The sequence below is a fragment of the Myxine glutinosa genome, chromosome 4 (assembly GCF_964187855.1).
Source record: "Myxine glutinosa chromosome 4, kmMyxGlut1.1, whole genome shotgun sequence".
NCBI classification, from domain to species: Eukaryota; Metazoa; Chordata; class Myxini; order Myxiniformes; family Myxinidae; genus Myxine; species Myxine glutinosa.
Window position 1 is genome coordinate 187,983,389 of NC_136264.1, and position 26,372 is coordinate 188,009,760.

A 26,372-nucleotide genomic window follows, 5' to 3' on the forward strand; every position below is an offset into this window, starting at 1 on the left:
ACGAACCCATTGACTGAGCTATCTGATGCCACTGATGAAAAAAAAAAAAAACTGACAGAAAGCACAGACCAAAGTGTGAGGTAAATCTATGTTGTGGGTCAAGCAAGTGTTACAGTGGGTCACACGCCAGCGGGATGATGCTTAAACTTAAAGATGTCACGTGTTTAGTACACAAAACAACCAAATCTTATTCAGTTTCAAACAAATAAATCGTTTTAATCCCCAACATCCTTTGTTGAATCCTGTGAGATATCGTTTGTAGTTGAATTTTTAATTTCTTCTTTGCTTGTTATTAGAGTGCTTATAATCGTTAAACGACAGCTTATCCTTGGGCGGTGTATAAGCAGTAGCACAAAGCCAAAGATTATATTGTAGGGGAGATAAATTAACGTATACACCTATTGTATTTAAAGAAAACTAAACAGAGTGTTAAAAGAAAAAGCAAATTTAAGATTACAATTTTAATCGACGATTCCACACCACGTGATTGAAGATTGTTTTTCGCAGAGCTTTATGAGTGGGTCACGTTTGTTTTTAAGGTGATTCGTTGTCTGTATGTTTTTCGAATGTGGATTTCACCTCCAGGTATGAAATTCTGTGTTTATTAAATGCGTTGTGCTGGTATTGAGGAAGGGACTTGAAAGTTGGAGTTCGTGCATGACCTTTGACCAGTCATCACTCACCAGAGGCAAAGGGTCACTGGGAGTGGGCAACGGAAGCTTTCGTGAAGTGGAAGAAAAACGGTTTGAGATGCATTTCGGGTTTGGTAACATTTAGTGTGAATGAATAGATTGGTGGGGACATTCTGAATTGGAATGCTACATCACCAAGTATGAAGGAGGAATGTGGGGGTGTGTCCTCACCAGGTGTTTTTGTTTGAGGGGGGTGTGTCCACCAGGTGTAGTAGATCAGGGTGGAAGGTTATGACGATTTGTGAACACCATGTTAAAATATATCGATTAACAACAAGCCTTCGATTTATTTCTAATTTCGGAGGTGGACAGGACAACAGGAGTCTTATTCACCTGTTCATGCTGTCATCGTGTACGTGATTTGATGTGTTTAGACCTGTAAATGAACCCTTCCAATGTCAATGTCCATGTTTGGCCCAGCTCTGTGCACAGGTGTTCGCAGATCGAGATTGAAGGTTAAACATGCTGGCCCGGCGTGCTGCACGTCTGCTCGGAGCTGGGACACGGTCCAGCAGGAGGTCTTTGTGGTGTGTGACGGGTCGTGTCCCATGCCTGGTGTACCCGGCTTCAGATCACCTTCTCTCTGGCTCACGGCAGTTCCGCACAGGACTGGTGTCACCTATTTATGCGAAGGACCTGTTTCAAGGTGAACTGAACAAGGTGAGGAAGGCTTAGTCAATATGTCCTGCGGGATCCAGAGTGGTAACGGGGATGGAGGGACACTCACACTCACACTGAGCTTGAATATTGTACACCATGGCACTTACGATGACCCGGATTTGGAGCAATTCCATGTTCTTGCCAACAAAGAAGTGAAATATTAAAATAATTGTATCAATGTCGTAGAATTTGTCATGTTAGTTAGTCCCCTATTCAGGGGAGACGATGGGTTTGCTCTCAATCTGTCTGTCTGTTCCACCTGTGGTTTTCTGCACTTTTTTCCGTAACCCAAAAGTCCTTTTAACATATTCAACTGAAATTTGGTACTTGGCTTTATTATGATAAGTTACAGAATAAGTTCGAGTTTCAGGGTGTTTCACCAATTTTTCATTAAGTTATGCCCTTTTTACTTGGACCAAGAGCATTCATTGGGACCGATAGGGGACAAAGCTTTAAATGCATAAAGCAATTCTACTGTGTGTGTGTGTGTGTGTGTGTGTGTGTGTGTGTGTGTGTGTGTGTGTGTGTGTGTGTGTGTGTGTGTGTGTGTGTGTGTGTGTGTGTGTGTGTGTGTGTGTGTGTGTGTGTGTGTGTGTGTGTGTGTGTGTTTTTACCATCCACCCAACGATAATGTGTGTCAACATGGATCAACTCATAACCGTCCATCCCAACTCGATACTCTTTATCCGTGGTGACTTCAACTGCCACCATGCATGGTAGACGGCTGTATGTTAGCTCCGCAACAACTAGTTATAATAATGTAGCAAATACACTCCCAGTCAAAAGTTTTAGAACACCTCAATTTTTCTAGTTTTTATTGAAATTTACGCAGTTTAATGTCTCAATGTACTTTGAAATTAAGCATAGAACAAATAAACAATTGGAGATAAAAAAAGAAATCATAGAATCATTTTGTTTAACAAAATGTAATTTATATTTTTGACTCAGCAAAGCAGCCACCGTTTGCAGATATCACCGCCGAATACACTCATGGCATTCTTTCTACAATGGAAATCAAATATTGTTTGGGAAGTTCTTCCCAACACTGTTGCAGAAGTTCCCACAAATGTGTTGCACTTGTAGGTTGCTTTGCTTTCACCCTTCTGTCCAGTTCATCCCAAACCAGCTCGATGGGGTTTAAGCCTGGAGACTGTGCTGGCCATTCCATGATTTGAAGCCTACCGTCTTGTTCTATTGCTCCGCAGGTAGTTTTGACATAGCCTGGAGGTGTGTTTAGGGTCATTATCTTGCTGTGGGATGAACCCCTGACCAACTAGGCGTATACCAGAGGGTATTGCATGGCGCTGCAAAATGCTGTGGTAGCCCTTTTTGTTTAGGGTGCCAGTCACTCTGTACAAGTCGCCGACTCTGGATCCAGCAAAAGAGCCCCAGACCATCACGCTTCCTCCTCCATGTTTGACAGTTGGTGCCACACACTGAGGAACGATCCTTTCACCTACTCGACGGCGTACAAAAACCCTGCGTGATAAACCAAAGATTTCAAATTTTGATTCATCGGTCCATAAGACCTTCTTCCAGTCTTCAGTAGTCCACTGGCGGTGCTTCATGGCCCAGGCAAGCCTCTTTTTCTTATTTTGCCATCTTAGCAATGGCTTTCTTACTGCCACTCGACCTGTCAAACCTGAAGCTCGAAGTCTTCTCTTCACAGTTGAAACTGAGACTTGCTTACTTCGACCAGTGTTGAGCTGTGCTTGAAGCTGTTGTCCTGTGAGCCACCTATCATGCAAGCTGTTGACTCTCGGAAACTCGTCTTCTGATTCTGTTGTGGCTTTGGGTCTGCCAGACCTCTTCCTGTCAGAGTTTCCTCCAGTTTCCAATATACTACTTCCTGCAGTGCAATATTGTCCAAATAATGCTTCAGAGGGTGTAATAACAGTCTATTCCAATCCTGCTTTTATACAGGCAAGGGGTTTGTAATCAAGTAATCAGCAGAGGTTGGGACACCTGTAGGAATTGTTTGCATCAACTTTCAAGGCTTAACTTACTTACATTGCTACAGACAGCTGTAAGTTGTTAACCCATTACTTGCTCCCTGAAAAAGGCCTTTTTTTTTTTTTTACAATATAACTGTACAATTTACATCATTTTCCTGCTTTTGCTTACCTAAACTTTTTTTTTTTTACCTCGAGCAGTTTACTGCTTACCTTTGTACCATTTCAGGTTATTCACTGGACTTGAATTGCTTAAATTTCAATAAAAACTGGAAAATTTGAGGTGTTCTAAAACTTTTGACCGGTAGTGCACTTTCTGCAATGCTGCGGATCTGAACGAGTCTGTAAACCTTCCAACCCGGATTTCCAGAGCCGTTATATTCGCCTTCCTGGAAATGGGAATGTTTAACTTTCCATCCAACCTCTCTTGTTCCTCTGACCTTGTTATTGTCCGAGCCCATATCTCTGTGGCTATTGTTAGAGAGCAACCTCAACACCATATAATCTCGTTGTCTGCATGGGCCAAGTGGCAGGAACTGCAATCTGTCCTCTTACAAAAGGATTGGCTGAGATCCCCACATTGCTCGATATTGATTCAGCATTAAAAAAACTCACAAGAACCTATTATCTCCAATGTACCCGTTTATCCCATCCGATTTGTGGCAATTCTATCCATTCCCTTTGCCCCGGTACATAGAACCCTGTGGTGAGGTGGCTGCAATCAAACAGCTTGCTTTCTCAAAAGCTAAAGCCAACCTGAATGAGGGGCATATTAGGTCATGCCCTAAGACTGGCAACAATTGCCTCCATTCTTAGGCAAGCCAGAATTTATCTTGCAAATCTCAAGGCTGAAATCTCCAACCATTCTCCAACCTCAAAGTCCTGGTGGCACCTTTTCAAGCCCACATGTGTTGTGGAATCCCACTACATCCCCTCACTCACCTCAATCTCTGCTCGGGACAAGACATAATGTTTCAATTCACTGTTCGCCTCCAAATCTTGTTCATAATGTTCCAAATCCTCCAAAAATAGGGCAAAATGGAGAAGATTGTCATGGGGTCCGCAAGGCTAACCCCCGCTCTAGCAGGGAAAATGGCCTTAAAATGCCTGTTGTTGTTGTTGTTGTTGTTTCGCCTCCAAATATTGTGTATCCAACCCATCTCTCACTGTCCCTACAATACCCCCATGATACCCATTGCCTTCTCGACCCTAAAACTTTCACAATGTAGAAGATAAGGAAAATTCAGTCTCATCTCACCTCTTCATCAGTGAGAGGCCAATATCGCATCCGGTCTCTGGAAGGATTTTAAAACGAACCCACCTATTTCTATGGTAAGAAATTAGAAGAGGTTCAGCCTCTTGAACTTCTGTGCCTCTCCAGCAGCCATGACCTTTGCTGGACGGAGGCAAAATTTGCCTCCAACACCAACCAGACTGGGAATCCTCAGTCATTCCAAATCATCCCTTCAAAAAACAGAACTGCTCACAGCCCATCAGTTGAGTCTGTCCTGCTTTATGGAAGTTCAGCATGGACCTTCATTGTGACCCAGGAGAAGGGACTTGGAGGATGTTGTACTCCATTTCTTTGTTCAGGTTTCAATGTCAATTGGTCTGAACACAGGACACACAAAGAGCTCTTTGGTTCTCTTCCAAGGCTATCAAGTTAAAATTTGAAGATGTTTCAGGATCGCTGGGCAATGCTACCACCACAAAAACGAACCCGTTTCCAATGTTATACTATGGACACCTCAATATTGAAGGCCGAAGTGGGGCAAACCAGCTCTCAACAACACACCATGTTGAAGAAGGCGGCCTGGAGACGGAAGAACTGCACACATCAATGCTACAACAAGGGAATTGAAAGCTGAGGATCAATGCCATCCGAGTTCAGAAAAAGAAGACCAAGAACAAGAAGAAGAAAAAAAACAATGAGAAGAAGAGGAAGAACAAGAAGAATAAGAACAAGAAGAACAAGAAGAAGAACAAAAATAAAAAGAAGAAAAAAAGAAGATGCTCACACCCCACAACTGTCCATAAGTCAAAATACGTATGAGTCTCCTGAAAGGCTGGTGCCCCAGCATCACATCGGTCTCTCCTATATGGTGTGGAATCCAAAGCACTCGACAGCATTGGAATCTCCTGCAATGAGGCCACAAACCAGAACCTGTTACTCTTACAGAGAAGATATGTCATTGGCCTCGGTATTTTCTAACCTCTTCACCATTCCGTCTACTCTCTCAACCCTCCGACCCTCCTGATCTCCTTCAGGATGTACACCTTCTTCCAGCAACCCTCTCAAGATTAAACTCTCAAACTTCAGGTTTACCTCAACTCTTTTGTTCCTCGTTTCTCACATTTGTGGAAATGCATTCCTGAGGCCAATGAATCACACTCATCCTTAAGGCCTTTAAACAGGCGGTGCACCACCATCACCGGTCACTCCCTCCCCATCCCTACTTGTGATATATGGTACTCCATTAACCCTATGTAACCAAAACCTCTTACTTGCAGGTTACTGCGATCCCCTCCCCTCTCTTTTTGTTCATTCTTGTGCTTGTCAAATCCAAATGTGGCCTCATGGTCTCAAAATAAGTTTGTTGTTCTTGTATCTAATATTATCTCACCATTTCATGAGCCTCAACCTTGAACAAAAAGAAGAGAAAGAGGAGGAGGAAGAAGAAGTAAAAGAAAGAAGATGTAGAAGAGGAGTAGAAAGCATAGGTAGATGTGGAGAAATAAGTAGAGGAAAAAAAAGAAAGAGAAAAGAGGAGGAGGGAAGAAGAGAAGGAAGGGAGACGAGAAGGAAGGGCGAAGAGAAGGAAGGGAGAAGAGAAGGAAGGGAGAAGAGAAGGAAGGGAGAAGAGAAGGAAGGGAGAAGAGAAGGAAGGGAGAAGAGAAGGAAGGGAGAAGAGAAGGAAGGGAGAAGAGAAGGAAGGGCGAAGAGAAGGAAGGGAGAAGAGAAGGAAGGGCGAAGAGAAGGAAGGGAGAAGAGAAGGAAGGGAGAAGAGAAGGAAGGGTGAAGAGAAGGAAGGGAGAAGAGAAGGAAGGGTGAAGAGAAGGAAGGGAGAAGAGAAGGAAGGCAGAAGAGAAGGAAGGCAGAAGAGAAGGAAGGGAGAAGAGAAGGAAGGGAGAAGAGAAGGAAGGGAGAAGGAAGGGAGAAGAGAAGGAAGGGAGAAGAGAAGGAAGGGAGAAGAGAAGGAAGGGAGAAGAGAAGGAAGGGAGAAGAGAAGGAAGGGAGAAGAGAAGGAAGGGAGAAGATAAGGAAGGGAGAAGAGAAGGAAGGGGGAAGGGAGAAGAGAAGGAAGGGCGAAGAGAAGGAAGGGAGAAGAGAAGGAAGGGAGAAGAGAAGGAAGGGAGAAGAGAAGGAAGGGCGAAGAGAAGGAAGGGAGAAGAGAAGGAAGGGAGAAGAGAAGGAAGGGAGAAGAGAAGGAAGGGAGAAGAGAAGGAAGGGAGAAGAGAAGGAAGGGAGAAGAGAAGGAAGGGAGAAGAGAAGGAAGGGTGAAGAGAAGGGAGAAGAGAAGGAAGGGAGAAGAGAAGGAAGGGAGAAGAGAAGGAAGGGAGAAGAGAAGGAAGAGAGAAGGGTAGGGAATAAGAAGAGAATAATAAAGACAAGAAAAATAGAAGAAGAAGGCCACAATTGTTTTTTTCATATTTGTGTGTCTTGTTCTTAAATGGTTTAGCTAACATACTAACCACAACCCATAACAGGTAGTGTGGACGAGGAACACAACTGGTTGCAACAGTACAGTGGCAAAAGATAAATATAAAGCATCTGAAAATGCAAAGTCTATCAGCATCCACTTTGTATTCTGACTTCTTCCGTATGCTAAGGATGACGAAAACAGCCAGAAAAATACAAAATTTTTTTGGACGATTTTAGGCGATCTTGACCTTTTGACCTCAAAAGCAATATGCTTCAGTGACCTAATATGCAAACCCTGCTCAAATTTCAAGCGAACTGAATGAAAATTGACGATTTTATTGCAGGTAAAAAAAGAAAACAACTAAAAACAATCTACATACTATACGTTGCCAGATTTGAAGACATTAAATGTCTTTACCTTGAACTACTTAAAGTAAACAAACATTATATTTCTACATGTTGCAGGTTTACAAGGGCTACACATTGTTGTTGTTGTCTGTGATGTTGTTGGGGGTCGATTTTTGAAATGTGCACCCATTGGTCGGACAGCTGCCGGACCACACCCACATCTGTCGCTTGACTCCATCCACCATTACACCGAGGTGCAATGATGGTAATCAAGTGTTACTTTGCGTTACATTATGGAAATTACTAAAAAGAAACTATTGCTAACTATACTGTCATATCCACAATGTGTAGCTTAAAAATAGTGTTACTTACTTTTTGAACGGCCCCATATCGGGGGGGTTAAGCAATCCGCGACCATGTGACGAATCGGCTCGTTCTGATATAACTGTGATGGTGGTTGTCATGTATGAGAGGTGCCTAGTTAATTTTTTTAATAGCACGTTCAGTGTATAGTTCCCAGTCATGCTGTTCATCTTTTAACAATATTGCTTTTAACTAGGGCATTGCCCGTACTATATCTATATCTAAAATTATATCCCCCCCCTCTATTTACATGAAATGGTTTTGTCCAAAGCGAACGGCTTGCGAGTACGGTGACAATCCCCCCCCTCTATTTACATGCAATGGTTTGGTCCAAAGCGAACGGCTTCCGGAGTTTGGTAAAGAAATCGCCATCGCGTGCACAAACGCGCAGGAAAGCGAATGAATCGCAAATTCGGTTTTATTAGTTTTAAAACATAGTTTAACGCCAACATAGTTTGCAAACGTGAAATAAATGAATACGCTGTCAAATGTGCCATCCGAGGCAGAGTGTGTCCTCCACGTTCGGCACACGCGATCGTTCGCTGCTCTCTGATTGGTTGAATCGTTTTTTGGACATAGCTCGGTAAGTAATTGTCCGATTAATATGAAACCTTGAAAAGGCCCATCCTCGGGTCCCCAGCAATATACCTGGCAAGTTAAAAGTATATCGGACCCGTGGTTGTCGAGAAACAGCGGTCACAGACAAACAAACGTACAGACGTACAAACGTACAGACGTACAGAGATTACTGGAATTATAGATAGATGCACATTTCCCAACCGACCCGTTACTGGATTTTGTTGCAGGTTGTGTGACTACAGTGCAGTCATTCTTGTTGATATCGGTTTGTTTTACCATTGAACATGTTTTTTTTGTATACCAAGTAGAGGCTTGTGTAAGAGCTAATGCATAGAACATATAAAGAAGGGAGCGGGGGACAAGAGGGGGAGAGAGATGGAAGCACAACAACATAACAGTAGAGAACAGGGATCTGTGGAAGGGAGAGAGCAGGGGTGGGGTACACGGGATAAATAAGATGGACACAACAAGGACTTTCAGGAAAGACATGCGTTACGCCTAGGTCCCCCGTCGGGGAAGTGATGCGAGTTGACAAAGTGGGAGACGTAGAAATATCATGATATGATATTCCGCTCACAAGGTTCAGACATACATGGCGGCGGCCATATTGGATTTTGACCTGGTGACCCAATTTTCAATAGGGTTCTTCCTTATGCCTAGATACACCCACACTTCAGATTAGAAGTTGGTACTTCGCTTATTTTTCAAGATATTCCGTTCACAAGGTTCAGACATATATGGTGGTGGCCATCTTGGATTTTGACATGGCGACCCAATTTTCAATAGCGTTCTTCCTTATGCCTAGATACACCCACACACCAGATTAGAAGTAGGTACTTAGCTTATTTTTCAAGATATTCCGCTCACAAGGTTCAGACATACATGGCGGCGGCCATCTTGGATTTTGACGTGGCGACCCAATTTTCAATAGCGTTCTTCCTTATGCCTAGATACACCCACACACCAGATTAGAAGTTGGTACTTCGCTTATTTTTCAAGATATTCCGCTCACAAGGTTCAGACATACATGGCATCAGACATACATGGTGGCGGCCATCTTGGATTTTGACGTGGGTTGCACCCACACACAAAATTCGAATGCGGTCCTTCACTTACGCACGCACGCACACACGTACGCACGGACGGACGGACGGACGGACAGACACACGGACGGAGGGGAAAACCATAGTCCCCCTTTCGCTCCGCGGTGCAACGGGGGACAAAAATGGAATTTGAAGGAGGTGCATTTGAAATTATTTAATTCATTTGGAAACTATACAAGTTTACAATGGAATTGTCTGAAAATCCTTTCCATCCATGACATTTAAATGGATGAATATGTTCCAAGGCAATGCTTTGTAAATACTTTTTATGCAGGACGAGGTATTCCCATTCCCTGAGATCAACAATGATGAGCTGGAGGAGCTCAATCAGTTGGTTGCTCCCATTGAGAAGTTCTTCAATGAGGAAGGTATTTCTCATTTTTGCGTACTTTTATGTATTTATTTTTGCATCGTAAACTCGATCCTCGACCGTTATGGAAAGAGGTATTCCTTTAATCGCAGATGCAATGATGCAAGGGTGGTTCAGAGTTATGCAGTAGGGGTGTACGTGGATTCGTTACCGTTTGAGGGAATGTGTGTGTATGGTGTTACAACCAGTTCCCATTTTGTGCATTTACTGCTTTAATGTACTGCATGGGCTTTTGATCAAGATGGTGGCAAGATAGGCATAGCTTATGAAGAGATTGGACGAGCAGTTAATTATGAAATTTCTGTTCATTAAATGCATCAAGCCATTGAAATTTACAGACTATTGACCTTGGTAAAGTCCAAGTCAAGTTTGAATGACCCACCTACTTAACTTGTTGTTCTTCTTTCATGCAGTGGATTCTGCAAAGATCGATGCTGAGGCAAAAATACCACGGGAACTACTGCGGCGTTTGGGAGAGCTGGGCCTGTTTGGCATGCAAGTCCCAGTAGAGTATGGTAAGGCTTTTTGTGCAATGATTGAGTGTCAGAATAACAAGGGAGCCACACCCTCATCCAATGATGCTACACTGCAGCCTTGTGCTGCATACAAACGAAGAAGAAGAAGCATAATAAGGGTATAAAGTTGTCATTCATGAGTGGTGTCATACAAGCTAATGAGTATCCAAAAAGGTACTTTGTAAATGAACTGTTAGCGAACTCTGCGTGTACACCTGTACAACCTCACTACTTCCGTATTCCTCTTGCCAGGGGGTCTCGGCCTATCCAACACAATGTATTCTCGACTCGGAGAATGCATCTCCACGGATGCTTCCATCTCTGTCACACTTGCTGCTCACCAAGCCATCGGCCTTAAGGTAGCTCAAGCTTAGGGTCTGCCTTTGCTTCTTCACCAACATGATGGAATGTCTGCATTTTTCAAAAGCCGTACAACATCAGAGTGAGTGGAAAAAAAACTGCAATAGACAGGTGGGGCAGGATTGGTGACGATATAAAAAAATATTGGTAACATATGGAAGACTGGTTGAGAAGAGTGATGGAAATGAATGTAGAAGGAAGTGGAGGACGGGGAAGACCGAGAAAGACTTGGCTAAAGATGGTCGAAGAAGAAATGCGGGCAAGGGGGTTAACAAGGAGAGATGCAGAAAATAGGGCAAAATGGAGAAGATTGTCATGGGGACCGCAAGGCTAACCCTCGCTCTAGCAGGGAAAATGGCCTTAAAATGCATGTTGTTGTTGTTGTATATGGAAGACAGCGTGAGATGACTGCCATCAGGAAGGACTAGAGTGAAGAGCATGCATGATCTGATGTAACACCACAAACGTAAATTTTTTTTTTTTTTAATTACAGCAAAGCTAAATGAGATCGCTGTGTTTGTTCATCAAAGTTTGTTGCTCGGATGTCATTGTGTTTGGTACATTTTTGGTCCGGCTTTCGGGGTGTTCCCTTCGAGTCAAGAAGTTGTCCTTATCTTTTGTTACTTTCAGGGCATCCTCATTGCTGGCACCGAGGAACAGAAACAGAAATATCTTCCAAAGCTCGCGTCTGGCGAGCAAATTGCTGCCTTTTGCCTGACGGAGCCAGGGAGGTCTGTGATCTTGATGGTTGTCACAACCATTTGATGGTTGCAATAACTGAGGAAGCACTTTGTTTAATCTTGCAATGCCTGTTGTGTTCATGTAGTGGTAGCGATGCTGCGTCCATCAAGACTGAAGGCACGCTGAGTGAGGATGGCAAGAATTTCCTTTTGAATGGCACGAAGGTAACTCCTGAAGGTCACTGCTGTAGAAGACGATTTTTTTATGGTCTTGATCAAATGCCCAGAGAGACGAATGGTCTTGAAATCATGCGTCTTGTGTAAAGTCATAACTGAGCTTGTTCCTTACAAATGGGCCTGAACATGTAGCTTATCCTGAATAGCTTGCCCAAACTAGAGTTCATAGAACAAATTTCCCATTAGTTAGTGTTGAGAAAAAAGGGCAAGGGCGGCGGAGTCTGCGAGTGGCAAATTTGATTGGTCGAGATGATGTAAGATGTGGTAATATGTTATCCAAGTATTGCGAAGCGGAAGGGTTTTGAAAGTGCCAAAAAAGCGATTTGTCTCGTGTTCAAGTTTGCAATTCAATTGAAATAAAATAAAGATTTTCAAGGTTCTAAAAAAAATGTTTTTGGAAGTTTACCACCATTGATGCAGCGCCTTTTCCACCACCTTATTTAACACGTTACATTAGTTATCCGTGCTTGTTGATTGTGTCCATTATGATATCCTTTAAAACAGTAAGTTTCCTGTTTGGAATGATTTTCAATGTTGTTTCACTGGCAGACAGGCAGAGAGAGTAAATAAATCAATAAAAAGAAGGTCTTACTCCCTCCCCTCTGTGCATGTGCGAATGGAACGAATTCATAACCAAAGTATTGAAAATGGCAAACTTGTCCTCCGATTCATGTTCAGATTTTTGGCCAAAATATAACATTCTGTTGAAATGAAGTTGCTCCTCGATCATAAACTGATATTTGTAGACAGATAGACAAAGTGAACTAATTGCTTAACCCCGCTTTTTGCTCCCCGCTTTTTGCTCCGTGCACACGGGGTAATAAAAGATCATTGACAGAGATTTATCTGATCTTCCTTTTCTTCACTTGAAGAGTTGTGACACACAGATCACACATGCATAGCATATGGTTAGAGTGACGGACAACACATGATTTGACCGCAGTAAAGCAGCCATTGGCCCTTAGGGGAGTAACATCCATTGGATGGTGATGGCGCATCTCTCTCTGGAGTCTGGGGCATTTTTAGAGGAAGCCCCCAAATCCCCCCACTTATTATTTTTTTCCATATTGCACTCGCAGTCCTCTGATTCAAATCAATTTTCCTGGAAAAATACTTTTGATGTGTACTATACCACGGTGCTACGAGGTAAATGAAAGGGGCATTAGAAACGTGTCTGTGTTTGTGCATAAATATTTATTGAATTTCCACTGGCATCGTCCGTGTTCAGCACTTCTCGAACATCCTGCAGGTTTGGATCTCCAACGGTGGGATCGCCGACGTGTTCACGGTGTTTGCACGTACTACAGTGCCTGATGCTCAGGGCCAAAGTACCAACAAGATCACGGCCTTCATCGTGGAGCGAGCGTTTGGCGGCATCACCAGTGGAAAGCCAGAAGACAAAATGGGAATCCGAGGCTCAAACAGTCAGTATACCATTTATTTATTTATTTATTTTACTCTTATTGAAACATTATACTGAGCCTGGCTACTCTTTGTTCACGGTTTCTGACAATGTCTCAATCCCACTTGTAGCATGTGAAGTCAACTTTGAAAACACTCCCGTGCCAGTGGAGAATGTTATCGGTAACGTTGGAGGTGGTTTCAAGGTAAGTTAAGGTGGTTTCTTCCCGTTGCCCATTCTTCCTCCAAGTGTCCATCTGTTGCGTCCCTCTATCCTGCTGTTTATATGTTGCCACTTGCATCATCCAACCCTTCCCTCTTCCACCCTCCCCTCTTCCCACCCTTTCCACTGTTTTTACCTCCGGCACCGAAGATGGTCGGAGGTTATGTTTTCACCCCTAGCTGTTTGCCTTTGTTTGACTGTGAGAAAGATATCTCAAAAAGTCGTTTACGGATCCAGACAAAACTTGGTGGACAGGTTTGGTGTGTGACAAGGACTAATTGATTAAGATTTTGGTGAAGATCTGGATACGATGATATTTTAAAGTGATTCTTCACCATTGAGAGAGAGGGCCCAAAATGATCTATACAGTAGCATGATATTTCAAAACGTTATGGATGGGTTACGAGTTTGACAAAACTTGGTGGATGAGTTGGGTAGGTGACAAGAACAAGCCGATTCCATTTTGGTTAAAGTCCGGATCCAGAGCCGGCCTATCAGTGGGCTAGAAAATGTAATCTATTCAATCTGGTGGAGGTATGCGCTCCACCAAGTGCCATTCTAGTTTTCCTTGTATTATGTTCTGGTCTCTTGTACCCCTATATCAGTCTGGTTTCCCGGTGTGTACCCTGGTTAGAATAGGTACACCGTATCCCTGCGTGTCGTAAGAGGCAACAAAGAGGGTTGGCGTCAGGAAGGGCATCCGGCCATAAAAACATTGCCTCAAAAAGTGAACCATGACAATTACAACTACATATGGGCAGGGTACAGCCTGAAGTGGAGATCTGTTTCTGAGGTTTGGGACATGGAATGTAGGGACAATGACAGGGAGATCAGGAGAAGTGGTGGAAGTATTGGTCAGAAGAAGAGTGGACATATGTTGTGTGCAAGAGACGAGATGGAAGGGAAGTGGTGTGAGAATGGTGAAGGGTAGGCAGGGACAGAAATACAAGTTTGTGTGGCAAGGGTGTCTGGAGGGCGTGAATGGTGTTGGTGTCCTGTTTTCTGAGGAGTTTGTAGACAGTGTGGTGAGTGTGACTAGAGTTAGTGATAGGTTGATGATGGTGAAAATGATGATTGGAAAGCTCTTGGTGAACGTCATCTCGGGATATGCTCCGCAGGTTGGTCGGAGCGATGAAGAGAAGGACAAGTTCTGGTGTGCGATAGAGAAGCTGATGGAAAACGTGAAAGATGAGGAAGTTGTTGTGGTAGGAGGAGAACTAAATGGACATGTGGGAAGGAGTATGGACGGTTTTGAGGGAGTTCATGGGGGTTACGGATATGGTGTGAGAAATGGAGAAGGTGAAAGGATTTTGGAGTTTGCTGAGGGAGCTGATTTGTTGATTTGTAATACTCAGTTCCAGAAAGGGGATAATAAGCTTGTTACATACACGTCAGGTGGGTTGAGGACAACCGTTGACTACCTGCTGGTGCGTAGGCGAGATAGGGGGCACCTCCGGGACACAAAGGTGATCCCGGTGGAGGAGGCTGTTTCACAGCACCACTTGGTTGTCTGCGACATAAGGGTGAAAGGTGCGAGGAGAGCTCGGCGGGTGAAGTACCAACTGAGAATGAAGGTGTGGAGGTTGAAAGAGGTGACAGTAAGGGAGGCATTAAAAGAGAGGCTGAGTAGGGTAGAGGATGATGTGGTTGAGCTTGAACGTGGTTGGATGTCAATGAAAGATAGTCTGTTGGGAGCCGTTTGTGAGGTATGTGGATGGACAAAAGGACCACCGAGGCACTCGGAAACATGGTGGTGGGATGATGAAGTTGGAAAGAGGATTGACGAGAAGAGGAAGAAGTTCAAGGAGTGGCAGAAGGCGAAGGGTACGGGAGCAGAAAAAGCAGAGCATGAAAGTTATAAGGCAGCCATAGTCAGAGAGCCTACTACACTCTATTTCAACCCATAGCATACAAAAGGTTTGACCCCCTAGAGTTGTTGGGGGTATCAAGCTGAGTAAAAAAAAGTATGTAAGATTGACCCCCCCTGCTGGAACTAGTCACCAGACCCCCCTAAAATGACCCCAATAATGGGTTATTTCAACCCATCTCATACATGGACCAAATTTGGTTACAATATAGTGTCATGTCAGGACATTACAAAAATGTCAAATCTAACAACTTACCCTGCTGGAAAGGTGATGTTAGACCCCCCGCAAAGTACCCCCCAATAATGGGTTATTTCAACCCATCTCATACATGGACCAAATTTGGTCACAATATAGTGTCATGTTAGGACATTACAAAAACATCAAATCTAACAACTTACCCTGCTGGAAAGGTGATGTTAGACCCCCCGCAAAGTGCCCCCCCCCCTAAAAACGGGTTATTTCAACCCATCTCATACATGGACCAAATTTGGTCACAATATAGTGTCATGTCAGGACATTGCAAAAACATCAAATCTAACAACTTACCCTGCTGGGTAGGTGATGTTAGACCCCCCGCAATCTCCTATTGCATATACGAACCAAATTTGGTCACGATGTACAAATATAACAAATCTAACGTTACCCTTCTGGAAAAGGTGGGTGATGTTAGACCCTTCCTCAAAACAATCTACACACAATTATATATATATTATACCACAATCCATTGTGGTATCTCTGTCAGAGTCCATCTGTATCTGAAAATTAATATCACAAATCAAATAAAGTCAGCATACACTACAAGTGTTGGTTAATGAAATCAGCATACACACTACAAGTTACAACTACAAGTATAGAAGTTTGATTTAACTATTAATCTCCATTGTAAGAGGCTTCTGAGCTTTATTAGTTAATCTTTGTAATAAGATTAAACATTTTAAATTATCAAACCAATGCATTTCAAATAATGTTTGATTGTTAAACATTTTAATATCCTCTAATGTGGAACAAATATCAACTTTGTTATCATTATTAACCAAAAGAAGAGGGGAATGTCAAGAGGAAAACATAAATTCTTCAGATTAAGTTTCCATACTTACTATATGAAAGCATGTTGCTTAAAAACTGGAAAATCTAGAATATGCAGTTCCTCAAGGAGGGGCTCGTTCAGTATCTGTGAAAGTTAAATACAAAATGTATTTGCTATTTGACCATATAATGCTCATGAAATTTAGGATAGTATGCCTACAAGTCAATCATCTCTGATTGGTTTCATTCAGGCTTCTATTATTATATTATATTTGATCATGTCATGCTATTATAAGTGCATCAACAATATTTTATTGGTTGTCCTCTATTGGCTTCCGTAGTTTACAAAAAATATTACCAAGGAGGGCCTAGCAAGGTCATTTGCATACTTTTACTAAACTAGGGGCATTAAATGATGATGTATGTCAATGTACAGACATGTCTTAAGCTGTTAAGTTGTTACATTTGATAATTTGTAATATCCTGATGACATGATTGTGACCGAAGTTGGTTCATGTAAACGATGGCTTGAAACAGGGGTACTTTGGGGCCGGGGGGGGGGGGGGGTCTAACATCACCTACCCAGCAGGGTAAGTTGTTAGATTTGATGTTTTTGCAATGTCCTGACATGACACTATATTGTGACCAAATTTGGTCCATGTATGAGATGGGTTGAAATAACCCGTTTTTAGGGGGGGGCACTTTGCGGGGGGTCTAACATCACCTTTCCAGCAGGGTAAGTTGTTAGATTTGATGTTTTTGTAATGTCCTAACATGACACTATATTGTGACCAAATTTGGTCCATGTATGAGATGGGTTGAAATAACCCATTATTGGGGGGTACTTTGCGGGGGGTCTAACATCACCTTTCCAGCAGGGTAAGTTGTTAGATTTGACATTTTTGTAATGTCCTGACATGACACTATATTGTAACCAAATTTGGTCCATGTATGAGATGTGTTGAAATAACCCATTATTGGGGTCATTTTAGGGGGGTCTGGTGACTAGTTCCAGCAGGGGGGGTCAATCTTACATACTTTTTTTTACTCAGCTTGATACCCCCAACAACTCTAGGGGGTCAAACCTTTTGTATGCTATGGGTTGAAATAGAGTGTAGTAGGCTCTCTGACTACCAAGAAGGCTGCAAAGAAAGAGGTAGCAAAGGTGCAGGAGGCATGCAGGAAAATGTTCGGAGAACGCTTGGATTCGGAAGAGGGTCAGAGAGCGGTATTCAGGATTGCAAAGCAGATAGCGAAAGAGAGGTGTGATGTGATGGGGGTGAGTTGCTTGAAGGATGAAGTGGGACAAATCGTTGTGGACCCAGATGGAATTAAAGGAAGATGGAAAAGATATATGGAAATGCTGTTGAATACAGAGAATGAATGGGATGGCAACAGAGAGAGTAACCCAGTTTTAGGACCGGCAGAGAAGATAACTGAGGAGGAAGTTGAGGAAGCGATAAAAGCAATAAACCACCTTTAGAGGCCATTTTTCCCCGCAAAGCGGGGGTTGGCCTTTTTCGGGAACCGTGGTTGTTGTCGTTTTTTGGTCCCCTTTTTGAAGCAATGTTTTACGGCCGGATGCCCTTCCTGACGCCAACCCTTTTTGCCGCCTTTATCGACAAACAGGGAATTACCAGTGAACTGGTACTCAATTAGCCGACCTTGGAAGGATGACAGGCTGAGTCAACCCCCCTGGCGTTAATTCAGCGATCGACCGGGATTCAAACCCAGGATCCTAGGATCCTAAGCCGGCACCCTAGCCGCTAGCCCAACACCAAGCGATAAAAGCAATGAAGAGTAGAAAAGCCGGAGGGCCGACGGGAGTTGTGGGAGATATGTTGAAGGCAGCAGGAAGTTGTGGTGTGAAGAGAATGACAGAGATCTGTAATCTGGTGGTGAAAGAAGGCCGCATTCCGGTGGATTGGGAACCGAGTACCCTCGTCCCTCGATACAAGGGGAAAGGTGACCCTCTGGAGTGTGGCTCGTACCGAGCGATAAAGTTATTGGAGCATGCAATGAAGGTATTGGAAAGGGTGTTGGAGAGGAGGATAAGGAAGAAGGTGAAGATCGACGAAATGCAGTTTGGATTTATGCCAGGAAGAGGAACGATAGAAGCGCTCTTTATTGTGAGGCAGTTGCAGGAGAAGTACATGGAGTAGAAGAAGAAGTTGTTCCTTGGGTTTGTTGATCTGGAGAAAGCATTCGATAGGGTTCCACGCGAAGGATTGACATGGGCATTGAGGAAGTTAGAAGTGGAGGAATGGTTGATCAGAGTAGTGATGGCAATGTACAAAAGAGCGTGCATAGCTGTAAGGACGAAGGACGGGAACAGTGGTGAGTTTGAGGTGAAGGTGGGAGTGCATCAGGGGTCGGTATTAAGTCCACTACTATTTGTAGCTGTGATGGAGGTGCTGGCTCAGAACGTAAAGGAGGGTTTACCGTGGGAGTTGTTGTATGCAGATGATCTGGTGTTGATTGCGGAAAGTATGGATGGACTGAAGGAAAAGATGAACAAGTGGAAGGAATGTATGGAGACAAAAGGTCTGAAGGTGAATATAGGAAAGACGAAGGTTATGGCAAGTGGTAAAGCATGTGGTGAGGTGGAAAGAACTTGGAAGTGGCCATGTGCTGTGTGCAGGAAGGGTGTCAGAGTGAACCCCATTCAATGTACAATGTGCGCTGAGTGGGTTCATCAAAAATGTAGTGGATTGAGAGGGTCATTAACCAGTGTGGCAGCTACATTCAAATGTAAGGTGTGCACAGAGGGAGCTTCAGATGGAGGAAATGTTGAGTTGGATCTTGGAGACGGCGTGAAGCTGGAAGGTGTGAAAACATTTTGCTACCTCGGAGACATGCTGAATGGAGAAGGTGGATCAGACGCGGCAACGGTTGCTAGAGTGAGATGTGCATGGATGAAGTTTCGGGAACTGAGTGGCGTGCTGATGATGGGAGTGTCGTTGAAGCTGAAGGGAAAGGTGTATGCTGCATGTGTGAGAAGTGTTATGATTTATGGGAGCGAGACATGGGTCATGAATGTAGAGCAGCAACGAAGGCTGGAAAGGGTGGAAATGCGAATGGTTCGGTGGATGTGCGGAGTATCGTTGAGAGAGAGGAAGACAATTGATGAATTGCGAAAGATGATGGGAATAGAGCCTGTGATTGATGCTGTGAAGAGGAACAGGTTGAGTTGGTTTGGTCACGTGTTGAGGAAGGATGAAAGTGACTGGTTGAGAAGAGTGATGGAAATGAATGTAGAAGGAAGTAGAGGATGGGGAAGACCGAGAAAGACTTGGCTAAAGATGATGGAAGAAGAAATGCGGGCAAGGGGGTTAACAAGGAGAGATGCAGAAAATAGGGCAAAATGGAGAAGATTGTCATGGGGACCGCAAGGCTAACCCCCGCTCTAGCAGGGAAAATGGCTTTACAATGCATGTTGTTTTTGTTGTTGTATGTTCTGGTCTCTTCTGTGTTCTAGTTCTTACACAAGATTCGACTTCATCTGTAAAAATAAGAGTGTGTGTCTGTCCGTCAGTCCATCTCCTCCATAACTCCAAAACCATGAAAACTAGTGGCCCCAAATTTTGCATGTATACTTCTTGAACTCTATGGGGGTGCATGAATGAAAACTCGGTGCTTGGGTGTGTCAAAACACTATTTTTGAAGATTATCAATGGCCGTATTTAATTGAAACAAAAACGGCCTCGTCCTTGGTCAGTCCGCAATCCCTCACAATGGTACTGTGTTTTTTTCGCCTGCTCAAAAACGCCTTGCCTTCGAACAGGCCGCAACGGTTTTTGCACGATTAAGTGCTCAAAATTTGTTTTCACTTTCCTCATTCACATGATCGAATGTCTGATCTTCATTCCTCTAATCGCTGCATACTTCGCTATTGTAGGTGCTATAGTTTTGAAATTAGGAGCTTCGAGTGATTTTATGCATTGTATGATGCGATTTTCCACAATAGCCTCTCGAAGACTAAATAAAGTATATAATCAAAGTTCTGACATTTTTTAAAGCAGCGCAAAATCTCTTTAGTATTACGGATTACATGAGATAAAGGCTCCATCCTTCACCGCTGTTATGTCGGGCCATGTGGCATATATATATATATATATATATATATATATACAGTGGTACCTCGGCTTACGAGTTTAATCCGTTCCGTGACGGAGCTCGTAAGCCAAATCGCTCGTAAGTCAAAGCAAATTTTCCCATTCAAATGCATTGAAATGCTATTAATCCGTTCCAGCCTCAAAAAAAAAACACCAATTTTTTTTGTTAGGTGCTTTTAAATAACAAAAATGTACTTTATAAATAACAAATAATGTATAAACAAGCACGACCTCGTATATACTGTACATAATACAAGAGAATGTAAAGAAATAAACTGGTTTTATTAAGCAGAGGAGAAGAGCATGCCAGGTGAGGTGTGCGTGTTGTCGACTTGGCGAGGCAGTACGATCGTACTCCTTCTACGATATGTACGATTTTGAAGCAGAAGGAGTCCATAAAGGCTATAACGCCAGCCAAGGGCGTTACGATTATTTCAAAGCTCCGGACCTCTATCCATGAAGATATGGAGAAGTTGTTGTTTGTGTGGTTGAAGGAGAAGCAGCTCGCAGGAGATACCGTGACCGAGAGCATCATGTGTTTGAAAAGATTGAAACTCGGATATCGAGCACGGACCACGAGGTGTTTTTTCTTTTTTCTTAATCTCGGTTTCAGTGAACTTTTGCTCTGTGCTCACGTGTACTGTACCTGTACCTGTAATGGTACGTCAGAGGATGGCACCTGTTGTCATCATATTAAGTGCAAGATGTTCTGCATCGTAAGTTGGTACACCGTGGTCTTTCGGCGGTGTTTAAGCCGGCCGTCTTGGCTTCTGTCACCATTGGCATTGAGTCTTTCGATGTAGGTAGGTCGTTGTGTGCCGGTGCCTTGGCCGAATTCCTTCATTGCTGCATTGTTAGCTCACCTGGTTTTTTATACCACATCTTTGGTTATCGGACCAGCGAATGACGTCATCTCCTCCAAAGTATGGCTTATTCTCACTTGTCTTGGACGATCTTCTACTTCTAGCCTTCCACCGTGCATTTGGTGTCCACTGTACTTACTGTACAGTGCCTGGTAAAATTGATGTAATGGGTTTTTGACCGTCAACGCCATGAACCGTCATGAACCGTCATGAACCGTCATGAACCGTCATGAACCGTCATGAACCGTCATGAACCGTCATGAACCGTCAACCGCCATGAACCGCCATGAACCGTCAACGCCATGAACCGCTAACACTCAAAAGCCCATTTATCGCGCCTTATAAAGCAAAACGCAAACCGAAAGCCATGCCTCTCAAGCGAGGCGTGCTTCCGTGGTCACGTGATCCACAGGTGTAGCTCATTATACCCGCACGCGCGACACGCTTTGGCGGTCACGTGACCAGCCACTCTGGAGGCGGGGATCCCCGCCGATGACGTCACCGGCTGGAGCAAGGAGATTCCTCGCTCATGTATTTCGACGATTGCGTGTTTTATATCCAAGCAGAGATGCTTTCACGGCAAGATAACCGCGTGACCGGAACCGGAAGCCACAACCGGAAAATTCAAAAAAATAAATTTTTTGAGCTCGTACATCGGATCTCGGCTCGTATCCCAAAGCAACAAACCGCCCGAGCGACGGCTCGTATCCCGAAAAACTCGTACGTTGGGGCACTCGTAAGCCGAGGTACCACTGTATATATATATATATATATATATATATATATATATATATATATATATATATATATATATATATATATATATATATATATATAGAGCCTTGCAAAATAATGCCATAAAAGCACGCCGTTCCTTATCAACCGTTGTTTATAAGCCATGGCAATACAGTAATTTACAAGTGGCGTAATTGACTTTTTTTCACAATGACCGTCATTTTGGATATTACATTATAGATTATAGATGACTAGATTATAGATAATGATTACATTTTAGATGACTTTGTTGCTCAACTTTTAGAGGGGGTGGGATGAGGGAGGGGAATGGGTGGGAGCCGTGGTACCAGCTGCTGGTCGGCTGTTGTGTTGCATCCCTTTAAGGGAAGCCAATGTTTAAATCTTTTTTTTAAATGGTATGTGCTGCTTCAATACGACGGGTAGTTTGCTATTCTGTTTGAACGCAGTGCCCAGCAATGCCTGGAGACAGATACATGCTTATGATTAATTTTTCTTTTATTAATTACTTTGTTCTTTTGCATATGTTGTTAAGTTTTCCAAACCCTCATATTCTGTGGCACTGCTTTCCCTTCTCCTCTCTCACTCTGCCTTCCATTCCCCTCCCCTCATGCTACCTTCCTCTCCCACCCCCCTCTACCTCTTCCCATCCCCCTCTACCTCTTCCCACCCCCCTATGTTCCCCTTCCTCTGTCTCGCCCCCCCCCCCCCCACCCTTTCTCTCCCATCCCTCGCCTCTTCTCCAACCACCCCTCCCCTTCAATTCCTCTCCTCCCCTTCCCTTCTTCCCCCTCCCACACCCCTCTTGGCCCATTCCCCATCCCCTTCCCCCTCTCCTTTTCCACCCCTCCTCCCTCTCCCTCCCCTTCCCCTCTTCTCCTCTCCCCCACCCTCCCCTCACTTCATATTCCCTTTACAAAGTGACTGTGTTTACCGGCAACGTCAGGTACCTTTGCTAGTATAAAATAAAAAGCATCCACTTCTCTTTTTATATGTTTTCCAAGCTAAAGCTTCTTTACTTGTTTTTACAAGATTTATAAAATTTGAGTGGATTTCTCACTTTTTTTTTTCTTTTTTTTCTTCTTTTTTGTATACAAGATCGAGGCTCGTGAAAGAGCTAACATTAATCACACAAAATGACAAACCGACACACAAAACACAAAAAACAAGGGGAGCGGCAGACAAGATGGGGAGAGAGGGGGAAGGACACAAACACAACATTTGAGAGCAGGGACATCGGGAGGACTTGGGGGGAGGTGGGCGAGGAATAAAACATATGAACACTGAAAGGACTCTGGGGTGAATTACCGGGGGTAGAAAAGATCAAGGTTTTCGATGGGGGAAGATAAGAGATGGTGGTGAACAGCTGTTTTAAAGACCTGGAGGGATGAGTGGGATTGAAGGGAGTGGGGGAGTTTGTTCCAGAGGCGGGAGAAAAGGGGAATGAAAGAGTGAAGGTGAGCAGAGAGCCTAGACTTTGGCAGTTTAACCATAAGAGGGTTGCAGGCAGATCTTGTGCGACCTGAAGGAATATTGGGGGGACAGAGCACAGAGAGAGCTGGGGGAGCAAGGCCGGAGAGGAGTCGGTAGAAGACAGAAAGACCACCAACCTGCCTGCGGTGAGTGAGTGAAAGGCCCTCGGAGTTGACTACATCGCAGGAGATTAATTACCTTTTCAAGTTAAAGGCTTATGGAAGAGCAGGGTAACAGCAGGAACTTATTATGGATAGCGTGGCAACAGCCGGACACAAGCAAAGGCCTGAATGAACTAGACTAGACTAGACTAGACTAGAGTAGAGTAGAGTAGAGTAGAGTAGAGTGTAGTGTAGTAGAGTAGAGTAGAGTATAGTAGAGTAGGAAATGCAGCAACCTGCATATAAGACTATCGATTGCTGTAAAAAAAACAATCGTGGGTAAGGGTGGGGCACACATTAAATTGATGTGTAACACTTGCTGTGGAGGGAGTAGTGCGATATAACGGAAGAAGGGAAGGGGAGGAGGGGCATGCATGCATCCTGGAGTTGCTTGTGCAGCATGCATGCATCCCGGAGTTGCTTGTGCATCATGCATGCATCCCGGAGTTGCTTGTGCATCATGCATGCATCCCGGAGTTGCTGTGGGGCATTAGGCTGAGGGCTGAAATAACAGAGAAAGCTATACCAGTTTATTGTGCAAGATTATATTGTAAGTATAATCTTCCCACCAACCTGCCTGCAGAGTGAGTGCAACAGGCCTTGTGCCTGTGTTTCACCTTCATTGCGGGAGATGCTAATTACGTTGAGAGCTTACTCTGCATATATCCACAGCCATCATGTATTTGGCTGCGTGTGTCGCCCTTGGGCCAGTCTGGGGTCATTCATGCATGATGATTGTTATGATGTCAGTAATGGCAGCTTGTACCTGAGAAACGAAATACAGATTTCTCATATATGGCTGCATCTGTGCCTCATGTTTTCAGGTTGCCATGAACATCCTGAACACTGGCAGGTTCAGCATGGGGAGCCTTTGTGCTGCGATGATTAAAAGACTAATTGGTACCGTGTCTGTCTGTGTCCATCAGTGTATGCCAATATGTACCTGCATTGGCTTAAATAGTACATGCATTTGTCTTGCATATCATGATGTCCCATTAATTTAAAATGAAAGTTTCTGCAAACATTTTTATTTAATAGCACATTGCACTGTTACTTTTGCGAGCAAATCACGAGGAGGGATCTTTTACAAGGTGCCTTGATCTATTGTTTTTGTTCCAGCCATGTCGGCTGAGTATGCCTGCACGAGGAAACAGTTCAACAAGCGTCTGAGCGAATTTGGAATGATCCAGGTGTGTTGCCTTGTTTGCTCCATCATATACTATATGTTGTACTCTTTGATTTGACTTGTAGAATAAAGTACCATTCTTCAGTTCAATCAAATGGGGATATTTATTATACTCTGTAGAAAGTATTACATTCACAATTTTGTTGTTCAAATCCCATAATCTGCTTGGTTTGTGCTATGAATGTAAGAAATAACAAATATTTGCGAGGGGTGGGGAGTACTCGGCGCTGCTCAACCACTTACGGTGGTTTCAGGACATGTTGAACATTGAAAAGCTGTGGATTTATTGGCCTCATTGTGGTTAACTTTGGCCTGTGGGCCCGCAGTGGCACGACTTGGCCTCGCATCCCAATATGCGCTTCATAGCGGCCTTTGGTGGCCTCAAAAAGGACGTCAAGGCCAATAGACGACACAGCTGTGTAAGAATAACAAACAAATGCACAGATTCAAATTGGTTATATGCTCGTTTCATAAAAACACCATCTCCATAAAGAATAAAGATTTTTTTTTTTTTTTTTTTTTTTTTCCTCAACCGACACCTTCTGCCATTTGGTAATTAAATTCCATGTTTGTCTGTGCACACATCGGAATGCTACCCAGGAGTACACTACTGATTTGGAATGGTGCAGAGCCCTATGGGATTTCAAAGCGATTTGACCAACTGCTGTCACATGATTCCTGGATCTTGTATGTTGTCTTCTTTATTTCAATCTTTTACGCCCCTCCCCCCTCTCCCTGGCTGTTCTTTCCTCCGGTTTGATTGACCTGAACCCCATCCTGGTGATGGGGTCTCACTGTGTACATCAATATATACCCATTTCTCACTCTCGGTCTATTGTTCTTACACCTCCCAAACCTCCAGGAGTACCTCTGGCTGTGACTTCCCCTCCTCTCCCACCTCTTGTTTGTCTTTGTGTTGTACCGTCCTCCCAACAGTGATGGCTCAATTTGTCTGATGTTTCTCTGATGAGTTAACATTCTTTGTTGACCTTTAAAATGTTTCTTGTTTTAACCACTGACGATGCGTGGCCATTCCATCTCTTTTAAACCCATAGGAAAAGTTTGCTACGATGGCGATGCAGGCGTACGTGATGGAAAGCATGGCATACCTGACTGCTGGCATGTTGGATCGTCCCGGAATGCCCGATTGTTCTGTCGAGGCCGCTATGGTTAAGGTCGTTTGTGGTTTTGCTGCTTTTTGGACCGATTTCCTTTCACAACTATCCAGCGTATTTGTACTTGTTGTTTGCAAAAGCAGCAAATCATGTTTTGTCCTCTAAAATGGCCCCGTGCTTTCAAAGCCTCAACAGATGGCCTTGTGTTGTGATTTGAAGAGGTTGTGTGATGTGGCAGGATACCATTTTTGTTCGATGACTAAAGGTTGTTCTTGATTTGTCACCATTTTTATGCTCATGTCTGAAGAGCTGTGTGGTGCATTTTTTGTGCAGGTGTTCAGCTCGGAAGGAGCGTGGATCTGTGTAAGTGAGGCCTTGCAAGTACTGGGTGGCCTCGGGTTTATGAAAACTTACCCGTATGAACGGTACCTTCGTGATGCGCGGATTCTCACTATCTTTGAGGCAAGCCATAGTAATCACCCATGTGTGTGTGGTGTTTTTTTGGGGGTTTTTTAATCCACTTGTGTGTTAATTGACATTTGATGTTTTGAGGCTTTTACTATGCAGTACTGTATGTACTTTTTTCTTTTTCTTTTTTGTCTAATCAGTCACAAGCCTGGTGTTGGCTTAGCGTGTTGGTGTTGGCTTAGCGGTTCGGGTGCCGGCTTGGGATCCTAGGATCCTGG

General features: G+C 43.8%; 1 protein-coding gene across 10 annotated transcripts in view; it reads left to right on the forward strand.

Moving 5' to 3' along the window:
• Window positions 1-455: 455 nt before the first annotated feature.
• The window catches only part of ACAD9 (acyl-CoA dehydrogenase family member 9), a 37,058-nt gene continuing 11,141 nt past the window's right edge, over window positions 456-26,372 (forward strand). The window contains exons 1-13 of one of the 10 annotated variants that reach the window (XM_068099664.2): window positions 456-539; window positions 1,125-1,352; window positions 9,615-9,708; window positions 10,124-10,225; window positions 10,478-10,584; window positions 11,216-11,316; window positions 11,412-11,490; window positions 12,752-12,926; window positions 13,036-13,109; window positions 24,210-24,285; window positions 24,505-24,575; window positions 25,627-25,746; window positions 26,020-26,148. In XM_068099664.2, coding sequence (XP_067955765.2) covers window positions 1,155-1,352; window positions 9,615-9,708; window positions 10,124-10,225; window positions 10,478-10,584; window positions 11,216-11,316; window positions 11,412-11,490; window positions 12,752-12,926; window positions 13,036-13,109; window positions 24,210-24,285; window positions 24,505-24,575; window positions 25,627-25,746; window positions 26,020-26,148 — 1,326 coding nt within the window. In that variant the 5' untranslated portion in view covers window positions 456-539; window positions 1,125-1,154. Of the gene's footprint in view, window positions 744-879; window positions 1,045-1,112; window positions 1,353-9,614; window positions 9,709-10,123; window positions 10,226-10,477; window positions 10,585-11,215; window positions 11,317-11,411; window positions 11,491-12,751; window positions 12,927-13,035; window positions 13,110-24,209; window positions 24,286-24,504; window positions 24,576-25,626; window positions 25,747-26,019; window positions 26,149-26,372 lie in introns of those variants that run through there. The other 9 variants (XM_068099663.2, XM_078776808.1, XM_078776805.1 and 6 more) reach the window with 9 other exon arrangements.